Source organism: Hemiscyllium ocellatum, chromosome 36 (assembly GCF_020745735.1).
Source record: "Hemiscyllium ocellatum isolate sHemOce1 chromosome 36, sHemOce1.pat.X.cur, whole genome shotgun sequence".
Taxonomy (NCBI): Eukaryota; Metazoa; Chordata; class Chondrichthyes; order Orectolobiformes; family Hemiscylliidae; genus Hemiscyllium; species Hemiscyllium ocellatum.
In genome coordinates this window covers 2,067,419-2,092,115 of record NC_083436.1, presented here as the reverse complement: position 1 = coordinate 2,092,115, position 24,697 = coordinate 2,067,419, and the positions used below count along the sequence as shown (strand labels likewise).

Sequence of the window (24,697 nt, the reverse complement as noted above, 5' to 3'; positions counted from 1 at the left end):
TTGACATTTGAAAAGCGCCTGGATGTGTTAGTGCTATATGCATTGGAATTTAGAAGAGTAAGCAAAGATCTGATAGAAAACTCTAAAATTATCAGGGGGTCCAGAACCAGTTAACGAGGCAAACTAATATGAGTGGTGAGCCAGTGGAAATCTGTGCCAGTGGAAAACAGCTGAGGCCAAAACTTTGAATTCTTTCAAGGAATTGGCAATGGTTATTAGAGATAAAATGATCAAAGGGAGAAAGCAGAAACAAGAAACAGACTTAGCGGATCAGCTACGATCATACTGAATGGCTGAGTACTCTCAGAGCCAAAAACCCTATTCCTGCTATCTTCTGTTTCTTTCAATATGCAATTACTTTGTGTTCTTGCATAATCTTTTCAAGGTAACCCCATTTTAATACTCATGCACTAATTAGGCCCTCGCCTCAAGATGTTCTTCCCCCATTTATATTAAAATCAATCCCTTCCACTGTAATTAGTTCTTTCCATGTGCTGCAATCCACTCATCTTACCCCACCTAGTTTTCAGTACCTGTGGAGCACATTTTCCAGGGTAAGAAGCCTGTAAAACAAACAGATAGGAGCAAAAGCACATTTCCCAGCTTAGCTTATTGATTCCTAGTTTCATCCACTCCCTATTCATTTGTCAGTCACTTTCACTTAACAGCCTCTAGCTGGGCCATGTTGATGCATCAACATCCCAGGCATGCTCAGCACTCAGTGCTGAAAATATTTCTAAATTTAAGGAAAAGCATTAATCCAGTGAGTCAGGGATTGTGTCGCTTGAACCTCTGGACTTAGATTAGATTACTTACAGTGTGGAAACAGGCCCTTCGGCCCAACAAGTCCACCCGTCGAAGCGCAACCCACCCATACCCCTATATTTACCCCTTACCTAACACTACGGGCAATTTAGCATGGCCAATTCACCTGACCCACACATCTTTGGATTGTGGGAGGAAACCGGAGCACCTGGAGGAAACCCACGCAGACACGGGGAGAACGTGCAAACTCCACACAGTCAGTCGCCTGAATCGGGAATTGAACCCGGGTCTCCGGTGCTGTGAGACAGCAGTGCTAACCACTGTGCCACTGTGCCGCCACTTAGTAGCCTCTTCTCCATAGCTGTAATTTCTGCTTTGGAAGATGGGGAACTCACAACCTAAAAAGTAAACTCTCTAACCCCTCAACCAAAACTAATTCCAAATAAGTAATGTTTCCAATTTTTAGCTCCAATTGGCAAATACAATGTATTTGAAATGATATAGTGATGGGAAATAACAAGTTGTTTGGTAATGCAGAATGCAAGCCACTGTTACTTTAGAAATAACATCTTGACCTCATCTGTATTTTTCAGGTACTTTTCAATTGTGGGGGCATACCATTCAGGTGGATTGGGCAGACCCTGAAAAAGAAGTGGATGAGGAAACTATGCAAAAGGTTAAGGTACTCTATGTCCGAAACCTGATGATATCCACAACAGAAGAGACTATCAAAATGGAATTCAACAAAATTAAGCCTGGAGCAGTTGAACGAGTAAAAAAGCTCAGAGACTATGCATTTGTGCATTTTTTTGACAGAGATGATGCAGTTACAGCTATGAATATTATGAATGGAAAGTGTATAGATGGTGCTAGCATTGAAGTCACCCTTGCAAAGCCAGTTAATAAAGATGGCTCTTGGAAGTACACTCAAGGTAGTCAAGTCAATATTAATTGTGAAAATCAATGACTAACATTTACCAACAAGGAAGATGGGATAGCAAAAACCCCAGGAAGGTCACCAAGCTTACCGGCACGTCTGAATGGTCACCATAGCCCATGCTCACCTGAACTGGAGAGATGCACATATCCTTTATTCCCTGGAATAAAGCTTACACCTTTGAGTATTTATTCATTGAAGCCTAGCCATTTTCAGTCCTCAGTTACACACTTGGAATATTATTGCAACAAAAATAATTGGGCGCCACCAGAGTACTACCTATACTCAACAACAAGTCAGGATGGGAAACAACTGCTTGTTTATAAAGTGGTTATTCCCTCCCTTGCGAACAGTTCACAAGGTACACTGAGCCATTTCATGCCTGATAAGCTCTGCACAATGCTGGAAGATGCTAAGGAACTAGCTGCACAATATGCACTAACACATTTAGGTTAGTATTTCTGTCTTTCTCTCTTAACTTTATGTGCAAAGAACAGATGAAGTCTGCACCACATTGCAACAATGTATATATTTTGAAAATTAAGTCCTGTTTCAGCTGTAATTTTGAAGTAAGTGAAATGCCTATTACATTTTATTCATTTAAAAATAAATGCTAATTTCATTCTATTTCCGTAACTGAATCCTGTAGGCATTGCACTACATTCTGAATAAGTATAAAAGTCCCCCAGAAAAAAAATCTATTTTGTAATGATAGGGGAAGCTTTTCTAAGTGCACAACTCCAGTCTTTCTGCTTTGAAACATATTTGTAAACCTAACTGTGAAATGTTCACACACACGTGAATATTCCAGAGATCTCTGTCTAAACTATTAAGTCAATATATTTCACAAGAAACACTCTATTCTGGTTTAGTGAGTATGAAAGCAGAGCTTTTCAGTAGGTTTTGTCCACCAAGGAGTCACAAAGCTCTGGATTGTTGGGAAACTAACTCTCCTGATATATGATCAAAGCAGAGCAACATTTTAGGAAGCGGCAAGAATTCCTTACTGAGACATCTGACTTCTGGGTAGACAATGAGACAAATTGCTAATATATTTTCAGGAAATCCAACAAAGTGAATATGCTGTGACAAGGATGATTGTGGAAAAGTATTATAATTTCTTAAAAATTCATCTTTTTACAAACTAAGGCTTAGTTACAGTTTTTGTTATATGAGAATGGTGAGAGTTCAGGATGTTTTGCTGTGCACAGCCTATGCTTCTTATTTGAATATGCAAGGATATGGATCAAAGACAGGCAGAAAGGATTAACTTAACTTAGTTTCATGTTCAACATAACACCGTGGGCCGAAGGGCCCGTTCCTGTGCTATATAGTTCTATATTCTACATTCTATGATACATATGTCGAAAACATTGTTATAGAGCAGAAAACATTATGTCAAGGAAGACAAACTTTTAGAATGGGAAATCAAAGCACAATTGAATTGTGGAGTTGAACTTCAGTAGTCATAACCCAGTCATTTGCAGCTTTGCCCCAAGATCTGTGAAAAACTTGGACAAAACATACAAAACTGTTGATTGAAAACAGAGATAAGGTTTAAAATCCAGTGACCTTTCTTCAGAAACATAACTTTGTTTTCTTTCCACAAATGCTTCCAGACCTATTGAGTTTCTCCAGCAATTTCAGTTTTTGTTTCATTAAAGCTATTGACACGAACACCATTTCTCTGAGGGTTCTGCAAATGTTTACAGAAGTTTTCAAAGTTAAATGGAAGAAAAAGAAACATGAAAGTTCAATCTTGATTTTCTTTTTCTGAGCAGGAAGGACAGAGGGTGAGGCATAGGTGGGTTTGGAGAGTAGGCCAGTGTTAGAGGAGTGAAAGATAACTGTAAGAACATATGCTAAATTGACTGAGATCTGGACAGATTAATTTAAGATGCATGAGTAGGTTGGGAACAGAGGGATACAGATGCTTAGGAACTGGGCGACAGGATTAGACAGTGGATTTGCTTCGGCTCAGGATTGGAGGCGAAAAGGTCTGTTACTGGGCTGTAAATTTTCTTTTTTCTTTGTTCTTATGTCATGACGGTTGTTGATAATGATGAAGAGGATACCAGTATTCACTTATGTGAGGCTAGGGCCTTTTTAGCTTAAGTGATGATGGGCCTAAATTTTGAACTGCTGTCGCAAATAAATTGTAATAAGGTGGGATAGTTAGTGAGAAGCACAACTTAAAAATGAGTTGCCAACTAATAAAAGGGAGAAAGTGAGGATTGCAGATGCTGGAGAATCAGAATGGAAAAGATTGGCATTGGAAAAGCACCACAGGTCAGGCAGCATCTGAGGAGCAGGATATTCAGGCATCAAAGTCAATGCCTAAAACATCGACTCTACTGCTCCTTGAATGCTGCCTGACCTGCTATGCTTTTCCAGTACCAGCCTTTTCAAAACTAATAAAAGGCATGAGAATGGTGAGGTGCATAATGGAATTTCTGTAATGGAAATGGTCTTCTGATGGAATCATGAGGAGATTCTACAAGCAATGAAGGAGAAAACATGAGTGCCCAAGAATTTATTGCAGTTAACATAAATGGAACCTTTAATTGAGGTAAAGTAGCCTTTGGATGTTGTCGGATGACTTTGGGATTAGTAAAGGTAAGTATAAATGTGTGTAAAACTTATAAATGGCAATCTCACTGGGACTATCAAAAGTCTTGTCAAACTCAATCTGTCAAAAGGAGCTATCAAAAATGTAAATGTAAGCAGGAAGTTGGAAGAACATGGCAAACCAGGAAGAATCAGGAGGTGGATAAGTCAATGTTTTGGATGTAACCCTACTTCAGGAGGGTTACTATACTGGATGGAAGTTTGTTTGCTGAACTGGAAGGTTCATTTTCAGATGTTTTGTCACATACTAAATAACGTCATCAGTGAGCCTCTGGTGTTATGTCCCATATTCTATTTATGTGTTTAGGTTTCCTTGGGTTGGTGATATAATTTCCTGTGTTGGTGATGTCATTTCCTGTTCTTTTTCTTAGAGAGTTGTAGATGGGGTCCAAATCAATGTGTTTGTTGATAGAACGAAGAACATTACAGCAAGGAACAGACTCTTCACCCCTCCAAACCTGCGCCAATTCATATCCTCCATCCAAATCTGCCATCTATTTTCTAAGGATCTGTATCCCTTTGCTCCCTGCCCATTCATGCATCTATTTAGATACATCTTAAATGACACCATTGTTCCTGCCCCAAACCACCTCTGCTGGTAACGTATTCCAGGAACCCACCGCCCTCTGCATTAAGAACTTTCCATGTATGTCTCCCCTAAACTTTTCCTTCTCAGTTTGAACTCATGAACCCTAGTAATTGAGTCCTCCCCTCTGGACAAAAGATTTTGCTATCCACCCAATCTACACTTTTCATGATTTTTGTGGGCCTCAATCAGATTCACCCTCAACCATGTTCTTTCCAATGAAAATAATCATAACCTACGCAACCTCTCCTCATAGCTAGCACTTTCCATAAGAGGCAACATCCTGGTAAATCTCCTCTGCACCCTCTCCAAAGCATCCTCATCCTTTTGGTAATATGTTGACCAGAACTGTACACGGTATTCCAAATGTGTCCAAACCAACATCTTTTACAATTGTAACATGTCTTGCCAACTCTTGTACTCAGTACTTCATCTGATGGTGTATGCCATCTTGACCATTTTACTGACTTGTGTTGCCATCTTCAGGAACAATGGATCAGAATACCCAAATCTCTCTGTACATCAATTTTCCCCAGGACTCTTCCATTTACTGTATATTTTGCTCTGGAATTGCATCTTCCAAAATGCATCACTTCGCATTTATCCAGATTGAACTCCATTTGCGATTTCTCTGCCCAACTCTCTTATCTATGTATGTTCTGCTGTATTCTCTGACAGTTCCCTTCATTATCTGCTACTCCACCAATCTTGGTGTCATCTGCAAACTTACTAATGAGACAATCTATACCTTCCTCCAACACATTTATGTATATGAGTTCCGGTTGGAATGCCATGCTTCTAGGAATTCTTATGTATATCTCTGTTTGGCTTGTCCTAGGATAGATGTTTTGTCCCAGTGAAAGTGGTGTCCTTTTTCATCTGCATGTAAGGATATTAATGATAGTAGGTCATGTCTTTTTGTAGTTAGTTGATGTGTCCTGGTGGCTAGTCTTCTGCCCGTTTATCCAACGTAGTGTTTGTTATTGCTTTTGCAAGGTATTTTGCAAATGAAGTTCATTTTACTTATTACCTGTGTAGGGTCTTTTAAGTTCATTAGCTGCTGTTTTAGAGTATTGGTGGGTTTATGGACTCCATGATGCCAAGAGGTCTGAGTAGTCTTGTAGTCATTTCAATAGACAATAGGTGCAGGAGTAGGCCATTCTGCCCTTCGAGCCTGCAGCACCATTCAATATGATCATAGCTGATCAACCTTAATCAGTATCCTGTTCCTGCCTTATCTCCATAACCCTTGATTCCTCAATCCTTGAGAGCTCTATCCAACTCTTTCTTAAATGAATCCAGAGACTGGGCCTCCACTGCCCTCTGGGGCAGAGCATTCCACACAGCCATCACTCTCTGGGTGAAGAAGTTTCTTCTCATCTCTGTCCTAAATGGTCTACCCCGTGTTTTTAAGCTGTGTCCTCTGGTTCGACACTCACCCATCAGCGGAAACATGTTTCCTGCCTCCAGAGTGTCCAATCCTTTAATAATCTTATATGACTCAGTCTTCTAAACTCAAGGGTATACAAGCCCAGTCGCTCCAGTCTTTCAGTGTCAGGTAATCCCGCCATTTCCCAAGATGTCTTTGCAGGAGGGGAGAGTGGCTAGAGTTACTGGGCGCACTCACTGATATTATTACCTCGAATGGTGATGAAACATCTGAAAACGAACCTTCCAGCTCAGCGAGGAAACTTACATCCAGAGCCTTAACCTGAGCTACAAATCTTCTCGAAACTCACGAGGGTTAATATATTTCAAAGGTTCCATTTATATAAACTGCAATAAATTCCTTGGCACTCATGTTTTCTCCTTCATTGCTTGCAGAGTCACCCCATGATTCCATCAAAAGTGTCAAGGCATATAAAAATAGTGCGCTGAAATGACCAGTGTCACTGATGAGTCAGCGTTTCAGTTTAGGGTAATTTGCCATCTGAATTTTCAGCTTCCCATTGCCTCAGTTTCGAAAAGCATGGCGCTCGAAAAGCACAGCAGGTCACCCAGCATCTGAGGATGTTTTGGACCTTCACTTCATTCCTAATGAAGGGCTAATGCTTGAAACATCGATTCTCCTGCTCCTTTGATGATGCCTGGTGTGCTTTTCCAGCACTTTTGGATTCTGATCTCCAGCATCTGCAGTCTTCACTTTCTCACAATTCCCTCAGTTTGCACGAGATCTTGACATGCAAGAGCAGATACAACCATCTAAGGCTTTGGAGTATCTGAGTCACTTTAAAAATATAATTGTTTGCAATTTCAGTCTTTTTTTTCTATTTCTGGTTTAATGCAGGATTATTTTCATGTCTGTCCATTGTCACATTTCTTTATGTTTCAGATTCTTTGATATAGAACTGTAAATCACAATGTTAGGCTTGAATGAAATGTTTGTTATTAAAAGGTTTAATTTTGTTTAAAGAACGTAAATGCGGGAAATAATTTTTTTACAAATGACTGACTTTTTCTCAGCATAATCTAAAGCATTCACTTAGGGTTTTACCTTGATTTCATTTCTGCATGGATCCTGAGGTGCTGAGTACTAGGTGAATTGGCGTGATGGGGCAAAGTGTGATATTTGGAAGCATTTGGTGTTACGTAGGCATGGAGCTTCAGAGTGCCATTGGGGAGTAATCAGAAAAGCATTGATTGCCGTGAAGAATACATTTGCTCATTAATGCTCACTTTGAATTCTGCATCTTACACACGGCCCCTGACCTCATTGTAACCTTTGTCATAATATGAACAAAAGAGCTAACCTGAAGGCATGAGATGATAGTGACTGACCTTGGCATCAAGACAATATTTGACTTAGTGTGGTATCATAGAGCCCCAACAAAATGAAGTAAATAGGAATTAGGGGCAAATACTTTACTGGTTGAAGTCATACCAAGCTCAAAGGAAGTTGGTTGGGATTGTTGCAGGCTGAATCCTCTCAGCCTTAGAACATCACTGCCCCCCACCACCCACTCTCCCTCCCGGCACCTTCCCCTGCCACTTGCAAGGAGTGCAAAACCTGCAACCCCCCCCTCAACGTACTTCTGTCCAAAGCCCAAAGGATCATTCCACATCTGACATCTGTACTTCCACACACAACATCTACCGTGTCCGTTGCTCCCAATGTGGTCCCCTCTACATTGGGGAGACAGAACACCAATTTGCAGAACATTTTAGAGAACGTCTCTGGGACTCATGTACTAAACAACCCACACCTGGTGGCTGAACACTTTAACTCCCTCCACCACTCTGCCAAGGATCTGCAAATCCAGGGCCGCCTCTACTGCCAAACCCTAACCACCCGATGTCTGAAGGAAGAATGTCTCATCTTTAACTTTGGGGCCCTGCAACCACATGGGATCAATGTGGAGTTCACCAGTTTCTTAATTTCCCCTCCTCCTACTTTATTCCAGATCCACCTTTGGCACCGCCCTCTAGAACTGTCCTACCTGTCCATCTTTCTTCCCATCTATCCACTCCACCCTCCTCTCTGACCTATTACCTTCACTACCACCTTCACCAACTATCACATTCCCAGCTACCTTTCCCACTGATTTGTGAATAATGTTGAACTTTGGTCCGATGTTTTTTGTGACTGGAAAGATATCTAGTTTTGAATTGCATGCCTGTAGTCTATCGATGTAGCATTACAATGCAGTAAGCAATTTAAATTATTTTAAACATACCTTTGAACAATTCATAGCAAAGGTTTTTGAAGCAATAATTAAGATCCTAGTGACACAATGTGGTGGCTATCTCAGTGTGGGCCATAACCTATGACTGTTGATTTATTTTTAAAGTCTTTGTAGCTATGCATAATTTAATAACACATTTTTGTGAAGTAATATGCACATTTATGTATTTACAGACTACAGTTTGCGTCGGACCAGCTCCGTTAATAGTCTTTCTCAAGTTGGTGCACCTCTTCCAACTTCTGCTTCCAACTTGCTACAATACGCATCTAGACCGTACTCCTATCCGAGCTACCCATTGTCAACAACGCTACCTCTTGGTAACAGCAGTCATATTGGACAACGATTATATGTTTCTAGTCATGGATCTTTCTTCTAAACATCGTATTATGAATGGAATACACAAATATTGTCAGGTTTCTTGAAATGCATGTTAGTTTTCTAAAAATATTTTTCATTCTCTGTTATGTTATGCAATTTATTGAGGCTCAATTATATTATTCTTTTTCATGTATAAAATCTTAATCAAATTGTTTTATGTTCTTGTTAAAGATTTCATAATACTGTTAATGAATTTGACAAGTTTTTCATCACTGTGATGGTCTATTTGTCTGTTGGCCTTCAGTTATTTTGCTCTTTAATACTTATAGCATTATTAATACACTAAATTAAGACCTCTTAATAGAATTGTGGCTGCACTAATGTACAGGAACAATGCTGTATTTTCTTGTTGCAGTGTTCACTGTCACACTGGGGTCAATTTTTACATAGCCCATCCATCTCAGGAAATTGATGAGATTTGAATGCAACATTGCTTACACACATTGAACAATTTGTGCTCAATGGAGAGTAGTGTTAGTTGGATATAAAGATGGTGTCATGCCCAATACCATGTTTCACTGCGTGCGTTAAGGTAAAATTACTCCCACTGTTTCAAATTGTTAAAGTTGACATATTTCTTGTTTATGCCATGTCTGCTTGTTCTCGTTATGACAAAATTATTTATATTGTACTGGTTGAATTTTTGCAATCATGTGTTCAATTAAATATCACTAAAATTGTTTTCTTGTATTTTAATGGAAAGCACACTTTAAGTCAGGCTTAACTGAATACAGAACTGAGTAACAAATGGTAGGGTCCTGAAATTCACATTCAAACTAGATTATTGTTATAAAGGAACACACTTCATTGAAGCTTTTCACCTTGCATTTATCCAAACAATCTGCAAGAAACAACAATGTAAAGAAAAAGCATTTTATCTTGTCTGAGAATAGGTATTGTTGGAATGCAGTGCCTTGTCATTCACTGTAAAATGCATGTTTTTTCTTCACATTAGTATTTATTAAAAATTGCCCTGATGAATGAAAGGTGAAAATCTTTTTTTTAAATGTAACATTTTACAGGAATTCTGTACTATAAGCAAAAAAAAATGTATAAGGTTGGATTTTATGTAATTTTTGCTTTTCCTAATTAATGTAAGAACCAGCCAGAGAACAAAAGTAGTCTTTAATATGCAGTTTATTAATATCTTTGAATAAACAACAGAATTTAATAATCATGGATATGCATACTGTGCTATGGCTAAGAAGCCAGCACAACTGCTAAGTAATTGCCAAGAATTCGCACGTAATCTTAATGCTGCTTATTATAGGAAAAATGGAATGAAATAGCATAAAATATAAAAGTATAAGTCATTTGCATCCATTTTTAAAAATTTGATGCATAGGCTGTTGGACTTGCCAGCAAAGTCCATGTTTATTCCCTGCCCTTACTTCCCCTTAAGAACGTAATCGCACATTTTATGAACTACTTTGATGCGTGACACCCACAGTGCTATAAAGGATGATAATCTAGGATTTTGACTCAGTGACAGTAAGGCAATGGCAACACATTTCTGAGTCAGGATGGTATGTGACTTAGGGAACTTGCACAGACTCTCTTATCTAGACGGCAGAGCTTATAGGGTTTGAAGACATTTGTCAAAAGAGTGATGGAGAATTACTGTCATATATTTGATCAATATTAAATGGTGAGATGGTGAGTGATATTTCTCAAGTGTTATTACAGCTGCACTTATTGTTAGCTATAAACATTAGATAAAAACAATTTTGACAAGTATTTAAAAAGATAAAGTTACTACAATGAATCTTGGTTCTTAGGATGTGAGTTTGCAAAGGAAATCGTGGGAAACAAGGAAATGCTGGAAGTGTCTGTAAAAGACACAAAACATCCCAAGAATACTGAAAATCAAGATGTGTCATGATGCCCAGTCTGTAATATTACTAGACTAATAATCTATAATCCCATGTAATGTTCTGTGGATCAGATTTGAATCCTGCTCTAGCAGATGGTAGGATTTGAATTCAATTTTTAAAAGAACATTAATAGGAAAACCCATCTGGTTCAGTTTAATTTCTTTAAGTAAGGAAATCTGCTCTGCTTACCTGTTATTACCTACATTGTGTTGTTGACTTTCAACTGCCCCCTGCACATTTAGGAATGGGCAAAAAATTAGCCTAGCCAGCGATGCTACTGGGAAAACTACTAAATAGAAAGACGTCCCTAAATCTGTTTTTTATCCTAGAGTCTTAATACAGAAATAGTACATGTAGAACCATAAAAATGATACAGAACAAGAATAAAAATGATTTGGCCCATCTTGTTCATACCCACCCAAAAATTCCCAAATGCCCTTCCCATGGTTTCTTGCATGCGCCCGTAGCACTGCAGCTTACAGCAAATCCAGGTACTTTTTGAAAGAAGTTAAGGGCTCTGCCGTCACCAGTTCAGTCAACAAATTCCAGATACCCATCATCCTTTGTGTAAAAATGTTTTTCCTCATGTCCCCTTTAGATTGATGATGATCTTCCAAAATTACTTACTGGATAGGTCCCTGTGGGTTGGACAATCATTCACCCAGCACCTGTGGAGTCAGAAACCCAGGAAACTGGGGTGAATCCTACTTTTTTTTGGTGAAGTCAAATTGCATCTGGTTTTTGGGAAGGATTTTTGTTATGAGGCCTAAGGAGTTCTTTTCTCTTGCAAAGCACACCTCATTGACATCCTTTTGTCTACCTAACTTTTGTGATCTTGGTCTCCCCCTATCCAAATTTACCCTCCACTCCCTGTCACCAAACATTGAGACACGTTACTGGGAATGTGGAGAGGGAGGATCCAATCAAACTCAGGAATCAGAAACAGTGAATAAAAGTGACATCTTATGAAAGCTGTAAGTTTATTGGCTGCGAGCTGCTAACGGAGGGGGTTCGTAAGATGGTGAGTGATATTTCTCAAATGATATTACGTCTACACTTATTGTTAGCTAGAAAAATAAGCTCAGATAATAACAATCTTGACAAGTATTTAAAACGATAAAGTTACTACAGTGAATCTTGGTTCTTAGGAAACAAGGAAATGCTGGAAGTGTCTGTAAAAGACACAAAACATCCCAAGAATACTGAAAATCAAGATGTGTCATGATGCCTAGTCTGTAATATTACTAGACTAATAATCTATAATCCCATGTAATGTTCTGGGGATCAGAGTTGAATCCTGCTCTAGCAGATGGTAGGATTTGAATTCAATTTTTTAAAAGAACACAATTATAGGAAAACCCATCTGGTTCAGTTTAGTTTCTTTAAGGAAGGAAATCTGCTCTGCTTACCTGTTATTACCTACATATTCTATGTAGCTTTCAGATTAAATGTAAATAATAGAAATATTTTACAGACTAAAAAAATTGAATTCATAATTAAATGAAGTAGAGCTGCTGGCCAGGTAGTATGATGTATGATGTAACTGATGATTCACAGTGACCTCGTGTGCCAAAAGTGAGTACTGCAGATGCTGGAGATGAGAGTCGAGAGCATGGCGCTGGAAATGCACAGCAGGTCAGGCAGCATCTGAGGAGCAGGAAAATCGACATTTCAGGCAAAAGCCCTTCATCAAAAATGAGGCTGGGAGCCTCGGGGGTGGAGAGATTAATGCAAAGACATGCCAGATAATTCCTACAGGGCTGGCACTCCAACCACAACGTCATAAACAAACACATAGATCTAGATACCATCTATCAACCCCTCAGAAAACGAACAGGAAATGACATCACCATAAACCCCAGGAACCGCATCCAGGACAAACATATAAATAGAAAGTAGGAAACAACAGCTTCGCTTGACTTGGAGGTCGCCACTGATGATGTTACCTAGCCAGGTAATGAAACATCTAGATATCAAACCTACAGTTCAGCGAGCAAAGCTGCACCCTAAACCTCAACCTGAGCTACAAACCTTCACAAACCTTGTGGTATTAAAGGTTCTGATGGTGAAGAATTTGTTCAATTGCAAGAAAAGTTTTGCTATCAACAAATTCTCCTACTAGAGATGGATCAAAACTTGAACTTCTCTTGGGAAATACGGCAGGGCAAGTGACTTATGTGTTAGTCAGAGAACACTTTTGGACCAGTGATCATAAAGCAGTAATTTTAAAATAGTTATGTCAAAGGTTAAAAGTTAAAGTTCTTAACTGGAGTAAGGCAAATGGGTATGAAAGGGTATGAAACAAGACCTTTCAAAAGTTGATTGGAGCAGACTGATCGCAGGTAAAAGGATGTCTGACAAGTGGGAGGCCTTCAAAAGTGTGACAGCAAGAAGCATTCTGTTACTGTTTGAGTGAAAGGCAAGGTTGGTAAGATTAGGGAACAATGGATGAATGAAGATGTTGAAGTTTAAGTCAAGAATAAAACATAATTATGTATCAGAGAGATTAGGATTAACTGAATGTCTTGAAGAGTATAAAGGTTGTGGGCACATCCTTAAGAAGGAAATGAGAAAGGCAAAGAGGGGATAGGAGATAGCCTTGGCAGATAAGGTCAAGATAATCCAAAGAGATTAAATGCATAAAGAGTGAGAGAGCAACTGGAGAGAGAGTAGGACCCCTTGAACACCAACGAGGTTGTTTTTGTGTTGAACCTCAAGAGATGGGAGAAATATAAATGAATATTTCACATCAGCTTTTACTGTTGGGAAAGAAATGGAGGCTAGAGAAATCAGAGAAATAATTATTGATGTTTTGAAAACAGTTCACCGTCCAGAAGAGGAATGCTGGAAATCTTAAAAAAACGTAATGATAGATAAACCTCCCAGGACATTTTGGGAGGTTAGGGAGAAAAGTGCAGTGTCCCGGGTGAAGAACTGGAGGACTGGGGTGTGGCTAACGTGCTATTTATTGTTTAAGAAGGAATGTGAGGAGAAGCCTGGGAACTATCGACCTGTGAGTCTGACTTCAGGGGTGGATAGGTTATGAGAGATTCTGAAGGAATATAAGTTCACATAAGTTGGAGAGGAAATAATTGATTAGAGTTGATCAGTATGGTTCAGTGTGAGGAAAATCATGTTTCACACACTTGACTGGGTTTGTTTGTACAAGTAACCAAAATGATTGATGAGAACAGAGTGATAGATGTTGTTTGCCTTTCGTGAAGCCTTTGATGAGGCTCTGCATGGTAGACTAATTAGTAAAGTTAGATCACATGGGATTCACGGTGGGCTTGCCAATTGGATACATAATTGGCTTTTTGGTAGAAAACAGCAGGATCATTGTTTTTCATATGTAGGCCTATGACTAGCGGTGTTCCACAGGGATCGGTACTGGCTCCACTTCTGTTTGTCATTTATGTGAAGGATTTGGATGAGAATATGGGAGGCATGATTTGTAAGTTTGTGGACAATACCAAAATGATAAAATGGACAGTGAAGAATGTTACCCAAGATCACAAAGAAATCTTGATCAATTGGGTCAATGGGCTAAGGTGTGGCAGATGGAGTTTAATTTGGATACAAGTGAGGTATTGCATTGTGGTAATACAAACAAGGACAGGACTTAATGGTAAGGCCCTGGGTAGTGTTGTAGAGCAGAGAGACCTCAGGGTTCAGGTACATAGTCCTTTGAAATTTGCATCACAGTTAGACAGGGTAGTTAAGAAGGTATTTAGCACACTTGCCTTCATTGCTCAGACCTTTGAGTAAAGAAGTTCTGACATTATACTGAATTTGTACAGGACAGTGATGAGGCCTTTTCTGGATTAATATGTGCAATTCTCATCGCCCTGTTATAGGAAGGATATTATTAAGCTGGAGAGGGTTCAGAAAAGATTTCCAAGATGTTGCCAGAAAAAGGCATTTGAAATATAAAAATGGGCTGTTGCATTGGAGGCCGAAAGGTGACCTTATCAATGTTTAAAAAGTCTTGAAGTGCACAGATAAGGTGAATGACAAGGGTCTTTTCCCTATGGTGGGGAAGTTCAAACCTCGGGAGTATATTTTTAAGATTTAAAAAGGACATGAGAGGCAATGTTTTTAGTAGTTTGCATGTGGAATGAACTGCCAGGTACAGTTATAATGTTTAAAATACATTTGGATAAGTTCATGAATAGGAAAGGTTTGGAGGGATATGGGCCAAGTGCAGGCAGTTGGGAATAGTTCAGTTTTAGAACATGGCCAGTGTGGCCTGGTTGGTCCGAAGGGTCTGTCTCTGTCCTGTATGACTCTATGACTCCATGACATAATGGTATGCAGTTAAAAGACATGTTAGTCTCTGCACAAGCTCACTTTGACCTCCAGCCCAGAGCTGGGACACAGCAGGGGGAAGGGTATTGTTCATGGTTGTAGATACCAAGGGACTTTTATATGCAGTGGGTGTGTAATGGAGTAACTAAAGACGGACAGTTCAGAGGAGATGAAGCACACAGGGAGGGCAATTAGACTGGGCCATGGCGGGGACAGGGGCTAAATTTGTGGTGGGGGGGAGAGGTTGTCCAAATTTGAAGGGGGTGGGAGTGCAGATTCAGGATTGAAGGACAGATATAGGGAAGAAAAGGAAGACAAGGAAAGAAAGAGAGAAAATGAGAGAAAAGGCAAGGGCAAGAGAGTGATAAAGAACCTAGACGAAGGTAGAAAGAAGAGGCAGGACAGAAAAATACAGAAGATGAGGCTGTCAGTAAGGGAGAGAGAGAAAGATAGTGTGAGAGAGAAAAGTTGAGAGGGAGCAAGATCATAGAGTGATACAGACAGCAAGAGACAAAGGCAAATTGAGAGACCAAGAGAGGGAAAAGAGGCAAAATCAGACAGATACAAACAGGTGATAAGGAAAGATATGGTGAGATTAAAGAGGTGATAGTCACAATTCCAGTTGATCTGAACTCTCTCTCTCCCATTTAGGATAGATTCTGCTCCAGGGGCTTGCTTTCGAGATTCAAACATTCCGCGCGCACTCACACACACAGACAGACAGATGCTCACCACCTGCTCAGTGCACACGGTAAAAGGGAAAATGGCTGCCAGAACCTGTTTGAAATACTCCTAGGTCTCTCACTCAAAGCCCCCTCTCTGCCCAAGTCCCAGCTCATCCAGTCAGTTCCCAGCTCCATCTACCTGGGGCATACCTCCCTCAGGGAGGGAGCACAGCCAGAGTCACCTCAGTGGGATTAGAGGGGTGAGGGAGGGAGGAGATGTGAGAGAATGCAGCAGGTAAACAGTTTCATCCAGTCTGCCTTTGTCTTCTCCAGCTTTGCATTTTATTGTCTTGGAATAAAAGCCAAATGTATTGTCAAAATGATCAAATTCTTTTTGTCTTCGGGGTTTTCTTTTGATCAACTTGCGATTGCATGGAATCTAACCCAGGTCACCTGCTTGGAAGACAGCTGCACTAACCACAATAGCACCATCACTGTGCACTTGAACACATTACGGTCTCCCAAATACAGTTAAAAAGCCCTTTCTCATGACAAATTAATCAGAGTTCATGTTGATTCATGGTGATACAGGTGACAATGACTTTCATGAAGAGGTAGATTTGAAGGAGCATCTGAAATTGGAAAGGGAACTGGGTCATTGGGCGGTTGAAGGGAGGGAGTCCAGAAATCCCTCTGATTGGGCTTGGATTCCCCCGCCAACACATCAGCTGGTTCGTGGAAAGGAACAAATGAAAATATAGAATGATATCAGTTTAGTCAAGACTGCCATTGTCTTCTCCTGCTTTTCATTTTACTGTCTTGGAATGAAAGCCACATGTATTCACAAACTGATCAAATTCCTTTAGTAGATTTGCTCGCTGAGCTGGAAGTTTCGTTTTTAGACGTTCCACCTTCAGACGGTAACATCTTCAGTGAGCCTCTGAATGAAGCAGCCCATTTTCTATTTATATGTTTGCATTTTCTTGGGTTGGTGGTGTCATTTCCTGTGGTAACATTATTTCATATGGTGATGTCATTTTCTGTTCTTTCTCTTGGGGGTGGTAAATGGAATCCAAGTCAATGTGTTTGTCGATGGAGTTCCTTAACCTAGAACCTCAACCTGAGCTACAAATCTTCTCAAAACTCACCAAATTCCTTTAGTCTTTGGGTTTTCCCATTGATATTAGTGAAAATCTCAATTTGTGGTTGCCAGGAATCAAAGCGAGGAATTAAAAGGAAATAAAGTAAATTATTACTGAAAATAAATGTGCAATCAAAAGATACAGAATCTTTACAATATGTTATTTCCTCTTTCTAATAGGAAACATCCCTTTTTTTTTAATTTGCCCAGATGTGTGGATCAGAGAATTCAGTGAGGAAGAGTGGACAGGAGTCTATTGTTGCATTTCTCACTCTGGCCTGCAGTAAACACCTTCCTCCATATTATTTAATTTCTCTACCCATTTCACTCACTGAGAATGGATTACTTGAGATGAAGTAATTCCTCTTTTGGCTTGGTTTGCGTTGCTCCACTTTCTACTAATTATTGCTCATTGCTCCCAGCACTTTACACTGGCTTTACTCCTCAGTCTCTTTCATTTTGCTCCTCAGATTCAGTCATTCCTTGCCCATTAGAAAAAGAATGTTATCATGTTGCTGCTCCTCCTTCACCTTTCGGTCTGTTCCTCATGTGGACTCCTCATTCCGTTATCTGCTGCACCTAATGTTGGCTCTCAGTTACTTGGATTGATTCATCAATGGAATCATTTTTATAAATGGATATGTCATGGCATACTTTAACTGCTCTTCTGCGTCACCACATAAATAAGGGCATTTGTGCAGCAACTTATGTTCCTCAGCATATATCCAATCTGAACAAATAGACCAAAAGAAACAGAATCCAAGGAAAAACTGGCATTAAAGAACTATAAAATATGCAACAACCAGAGAAGTATGAAGCTGGCAGATATGGCAAAGAGTACAATCACAGAATTCTTCCTGTACAATCACAGATCATTCTCTGTTTTTCTCTGACCTCTCAGTTTCTTCCTCACCTTAATGGCCTCAAAAATATGTCTGACAGTCAGAATGTTGATAAAGAGAATAAAAGTGAATGGGAACATTGGTATTTAAAAAGTCTCAAAATATTTAAAACTTGTCCACCAAGGGTCAGAAACATAATTGTATGTGACATAACAGTATCATGGAACATTATTGATGATCTTTCCAGGTTAATATACAAAGGAGTTGGGAATATTCTTTAAACAAAAAAAATGCAGATTATTGCAAGAACCTTGGTTGCAGTTTTCTCTGTTAGTTAGTTTTCAACTCATGTAAACAAATGGCAACAAATTGATCAAAGGAAAAAGCAATGGTGAACCACACGTCAAGCAGCTGAAGACATAGATAACATGACAGACAGGAGTGATTTGCAGGAAACACAGTGGATATTTTCTAAATCGGCAAAGGATGATATAAACAACAATGAACAGTAGATCTGTTGCTGTCGTGGCCACCAGATAGCAAGTACTGCGTGTAGAAAGGCCACATTTGCCCCGAGCTAAGATTATAATCACCAATAGACCAACTTTAAGAGAAAGGGAAAAATAGACCTGAAGCTATTAATCAAACACTCTCTGTGCCTGAGCCCAGGCTGTAAGTAATGACTTCGAGGAAAAAGTGAGGTCTGCAGATGCTGGAGATCAGAGCTGAAAATGTGTTGCTGGAAAAGCGCAGCAGGTCAGGCAGCATCCAAGGAACAGGAAATTCGGTGTTTCGGGCATAAGCCCTTCATCAGGAATGACACAAATGTAAGTAATGACACAAAGATCATTGTTGTTCCATGTTATATGTGGTTTAAAGAATCTGAACCACAGCAGTAAACTCTCTCTAAATGGATCATTTGCAGTTTTAAAGGGCATAGGGAAGAACATGAGCAGCAAATTACTCACAGAAACACAGTTATTTACTCAAGGGGTTTTTTGTTCAGCAGAAGTTGATTTCACCTGCTTTAATGTTTACTCTGACTGGCTGGCATTTCCATAAGACCACAGTATCCACACAAAGGCATCTGGGATCAATAGAACAAAGAATAGGAGACACCTAACATGGACATTGATTGCAAAATTTCTGTATTTGGTTTTGGAGCCTCCACAGTTCAGTTTGCCTCCAGAATTCTATATCCACACTGTATGAACTACAGTACAGGGCATTGAATCACCCCACAGCATCCAGGAATGGATGGCCGCCACAATATGGATGAACAAATGATAGGGCATTGAGTTCCTTTCTCATATTCAGCAGTGAATCCATCACCATGTCCCAAGTTTGACATCCACCTCAATCAGAAAAACTTTAACACTTGACACGACTCCTCCCACCTGTCCAAGATAGTACAGCACAGCCCTCACACAAAGAATATTCTTTAAACAAAAGAAGATGCAAATTATTGCAAGAATCTTGGTTGTAGTTTTCTCTGTGCAATATTTAGTTTTCATCTCATTTAAAGAATATAAAATCTGAATCCTTACAACACTGGTCATGGTAGTACTCTAGTTTAGAAAGCAAACACTTTATCTGGGATGATGTCCAGGCTCACGCTCCCAAGCTTCTCTCCTAGGCCCTCTCCTTGTGAATGGAGATTCCGCCTTTCCAGATTCAGAGCACACACTGGGGCTGGAAAACCCCAGCATTCTCCATGGAAATCACTAGAATTGTACAGCAGCCTAATAAATATTTATCAAAATTGATAGCTATAGACAAAATAACAATCCCAAATGAATACACCTTCATGTAGACCGTGATTGTTTGGGAAACATCAAAGGATAACAGCAACAAAGAGCAACGTGGGAAACATCCTGGTGGACAAAGTTTTAGTGTGGAAACAGGCCCTTCGGCCCAACAAGTCCACACTGACCCACCGAAGCGCAACCCATCCATGCCCCTACATTTACCCCTTACCTAACACTACGGACAATTTAGCATGGCCAATTCACCTGACCCACACATCTTTAGACTGTGGGAGGAAACCGGAGCACCCGGAGGAAACCCACGCAGACACGGGGAGAACGTGCAAACTCCACACAGTCAGTCGCCTGAGTTGGGAACTGAACCCGGGTCTCAGGCGCTGTGAGGCAGCAGTGCTAACCACTGTGCCACCGTGCCGCCCACAAGTTGTTTGAGCCTCTGTGGGAGAGCTGGTGCCACAACATTTCAGATCTCAGTGTTTGTCCTATTAAATCCTGCACTGTGCATCATTTTACAAATGATACACACACATCTTTTTGACAATTCAATAACTCAACAATACACTTCATAATTGGACTTCTGTGCTCAACAGCCCTTCCAGTGATCTGTCCTCACCAATTCTATGCCCCCACACATCCACAGACTGACGAAAACACACAAAATTGTCAAAGTCATCCATGCTGACCATCACTTATCCCTCCTAATGACCTGCGTTGATACAGCATGGTGCTGGAAAAGGCACAGCAAGTCAGGCAGCATCCCAGGAACCAGAGAGTCAACATTTCGGGCAGGACTCCTCCCACCTGTCCATGATGGTACAGCACAGTCCTCACGCAAATAAAATCTGAATCCATGCAACATTGGTCATTGTAACTGCCCTGAAGAAGAGTCCTGCTTGAAACCTTGACTCTTTCCTCCATGGATGCTGCCTTTCCAGCACCATGCTTCTTCCAGCACCATGCTCTATCTGCAGTCCTCATTCTGTCTCATCATTCTTAATGACTTGCTGAACCCACCCATTGCCCTGTTTTATCTGGGCTCCCATTTGGAGCAAGCTGCCTGCGCAAGATCCATCAACACAATCTCTTTCCATCAAGGAATGGGAGACACCAGGTGTCACTGAGAGGTGGCTTGTCACAAAACCCATCTGACCGATAGCAGGCTGTGAACTACCACAGAGAGGGGGTGGTCTTCCGAAACACTTTCGAGATCAACCAGGGCCGGTGCTCAGCCAAACTCCATCAATGTGACCTCAGTGTAAACCCATTTTTCACAGTATAGGGAAACACACAATGCTGCACATTAGTGAGGAGCCTTCTAACTGACAAACTATTCACTTTAAACAATTATCAGTTGTCGGCCGAAATGAGGATGATTCATAGCAGAGATTTTTTATCAATTAAGTTGTTAAAATACTTACGAGGAACATCAACAATGGCAAGGCTGATCTCGTACACTTTCTCGATCCTTTCCCTGAGAAGGTGCATTTCGTTGTTTGTGATACAACCTTACCCTTCCTGCTGCTGGCAAACTGTTGGAATCGAAGAATTCTCTTGGAGATGGAACTGACACAGTTCCAGAGACTTTATTTTATACTGTGTGGCATTTCCACTGGGAAACTGTGATTACATTTTCAACTTTTTTATATCATTTTGAACAAACTAATTATAACAACAGGTTTATTTTAATGATGTGATATCACTGAGATTTGCATCTTTATTTGAATACCCCGAAGACTGGATTCATCTGATCCTATTAGTTCTAATGTGTCTTCAAGCAACAGTTCTTGCAATATTTCACTCACTATCAGTCCCATCAATATCTAAATATCTTTCAATATTTTTTTCAGTGATATCCTTCATTTCTCTGAGGCTATTCAGACATTCAATACCGCATGTTGGAGAACTCCTTGAGAGCTGTTCCACGACACACTGTTATCCCACAGCTTTCCTTGTTCATTTAGTTATACAACTGAGTTGGGAAATTCTACCAACCAGACCAGCAGCTGGAACTTCCACTCGGTTACATTTTCTCTAAACAAAGACAAAAATAATCAGAACCTTCAGTTCAAAATCATAGAATAATGGCATCATATAGGACAGGGGTGGGCCTTCACTCTATTGAGTTTGTATCTCTAAAATCACACTCAAAGCTACACGGGGCTGGAAAATGGGAAGCCTGCAAAAATGAGATAACTAGATTCCAGAGAGAGTGTGTTCCTATTTGGGTGAAAGGCAAGGTGGTAGGTGGAGGGAATGCTAGATGACTGGAGAAATTGAAGTTTTGGTCAAGTAAAAAAAGAATCATGTGTCAGGTTTGGACAGCAGACAGCGAGTGAATTATGAGAAGAATATAAATGCTTTAGGTATTTTCTTAAGAGGGAAAGCAGGAGGGCCAAAAGGGATATGAGATAGCATTGGCAAATAAGGTTAAGGAGAATCCAAAGTGATTTTGTAAATACATTAAGGACAAAAGAGTAACTAACTGGGGGAGAATTGGGCCCCTCAAAGATCAGCAAGGCAACGTATGTGTGCCCACAGGAGATTGGAGAGATACTAAACGAATATTTCGCATCATTGTTTACTGTGGAGAAGGACATGGAAGAGATAGAATATGGGGAAAGAGATGGTGACATCTTGAAAAATGTTCATGTTACAGAGGAGGAGGTGCTGGATGTCTTAAAACTCATAAAAGTGGATAAATCCCTAAGATGTGATCAGGTGTACCCTAGAACTCTGTGGGAAGCGAGGGAAGTGATTACTGGGTCCCTTGCTGAGATATTTGTATCATCAATAGTCACAGGTGAGGTGGTGGAAGACTGAGGGATTGCTAATGTAGTGGCACCATTTAAGAAATTTGGGAAGGAAAAGCCAGGGACTATAGACCGGTGAGCCTGATCAATGGTGGGCAGGTTGTTGGATGGAATCCTGAGGATGTATGTATTTTGCATGTATTTGGAAAGAAAAGACTGTTTAGAGATAGTCAGCATGGCTTTATGCCTGTGAAGAGGATTGATGAGGGATGTGAACTACATGAACTCCAGTAAGGCATTTGAAAAGGTTCCTCATAGTGGACTGGTTAGCAAGATTAGATCTTGTGGAATTCAGGGAAAACCAGCCATTTGGATACAGCACTGGCTCAAAGGTAGAAGACAGAGGTTAGTGATGGAGGGTTGCTTTTCTGACTGGAGGCTTGTGATCAGTGATGTGTCACTGGTGCTGGGTCCTTTATATAAATAATTTAAATGTGAACATGGGATGTGTAGTTTGTAAGTTTACAGATAACATAAAAATTGGAGGTTACCTCAGAATACACAGGATCTTGTTCATATGGGTCAATGGGCCAAGGAGTGGCAGATAGAGTTTAATTTAGATAAATGTGAGGTATTACATTTAGGAGTAGGACCTATCCACTAATGGTAAGGTCTTGGGGAGTGTTGCTGAACAAAGAGACCTTGGAGCGCAGGTTCATAATTCCTTTAAAGTGGAGTTGCAGGTAGGTAGAAGGCGTTTGGTATGCTTTTCTTTATTGGTTAGAGTATTGAGTATCATAGAACATAGAACATAGAAAAATACAGCGCAGTACAGGCCCTTCGGGGGCGATATTGCGCCGATCCAAGCCCACCTAAACTACACGAGCCCACTTTCCTCCATATGCCTATCCAATGCCCGCTTAAATGCTCATAAAGAGGGAGAGTCCACCACTGTTACTGGCAGGGCATTCCATGAACTCACGACTCGCTGAGTAAAGAATCTAACCCTAACATCAGTCCTATACCTACCACCCCTTAATTTAAAGCTCTGCCCCCTCCTAAAGCTATGCCTCCTCATAGTTGGGAAGTCATGTTATGGTTGTACGGGACATTGGTTAGGCCACTTTTGGAATACTGTGTGCAGTACAAATCTGTTACCACTGACACTTTGAATATTTTTGAAGCAGCACAAATCAGGAACCACTGTCACTTAGAATATTTTTCAGTCAGTACAAATCAGTAACCAGCGACACTTAGAATATTTTTGAAGCAGTACAAATCAGTAACCACTGACACTTGGAATATTTTTGAAGCAGTACAAATCAGTAACCGGCGACACTTAGAATATTTTTCAGTCAGTACAAATCAGTAACCAGCGACACTTAGAATATTTTTGAAGCAGTACAAATCAGTAACCACTGACACTTGGAATATTTTTCAGTCAGTACAAATCAGTAACCAGCGACACTTCGAATATTTTTGACGCAGTACAAATCAGTAACCACTGACACATAGAATATTTTTGAAGCAGTTCAAATCAGTAGCCACTCACACTTGGAATATTTTTCAGTCAGTACAAAACAGGAACCAGCGACACTTAGAATATTTTTCAGTCAGTACAAATCAGTAGCCAGAAACACTTAGAATATTTTTGAAGCAGTACAAATCAGTAACCATAAACATTTAGAATATTTTTGAAGCAGTACAAATCAGTAAACAGCGAAACTTAGAGCACTTTTGAAGCAGCACAAATCAGTAACCACTGACACTTCGACTATTTTTCAGTCAATACAAATCAGTAACCAGCGGCACTTAGAATATATTTCAGTCAGTACAAATCAGTAACCACTGACACTTAGAATATTTTTGAAGCAGTACAAATCAGTAACCACTGACACTTAGAATATTTTTCAGTCAGTACAAATCAGTAAGCAGCGAAATTTAGAATATTTTTGAAGCAGTACAAATCAGTAACCAGCGACACTTACAATATTTTTGAATCAGTACAAATCAGTAACCACTGACACTTGGAATATTTTTGAAGCAGTACAAATCAGTAACCATTCACACTTCGAATATTTTTCAGTCAGTACAAATCAGTAACCAGCGACACTTGGAATATTTTTGAAGCAGTACAAATCAGTAACCACTGACACATAGAATATTTTTGAAGCAGTTCAAATCAGTAGCCATTCACACTTCGAATATTTTTCAGTCAGTACAAATCAGTAACCAGCGACACTTGGAATATTTTTGAAGCAGTACAAATCAGTAACCACTGACACTTAGAATATTTTTCAGTCAGTACAAATCAGTTAACCAGCGACACTTGGAATATTTTTCAGTCAGTACAAATCAGTAAACAGCGAAACTT

General features: G+C 40.0%; 1 protein-coding gene across 1 annotated transcript in view; it reads left to right on the top strand.

Annotated features, from left to right (window-relative positions):
• rbm46 (RNA binding motif protein 46) overlaps window positions 1-8,975 on the top strand; it is a 79,448-nt gene extending 70,473 nt beyond the window's left edge. The window contains 2 exon segments of the mRNA XM_060851582.1: window positions 1,359-2,153; window positions 8,773-8,975. Of these exon segments, the coding sequence (XP_060707565.1) occupies window positions 1,359-2,153; window positions 8,773-8,975 (998 nt within the window).
• Window positions 8,976-24,697: the final 15,722 nt, after the last annotated feature.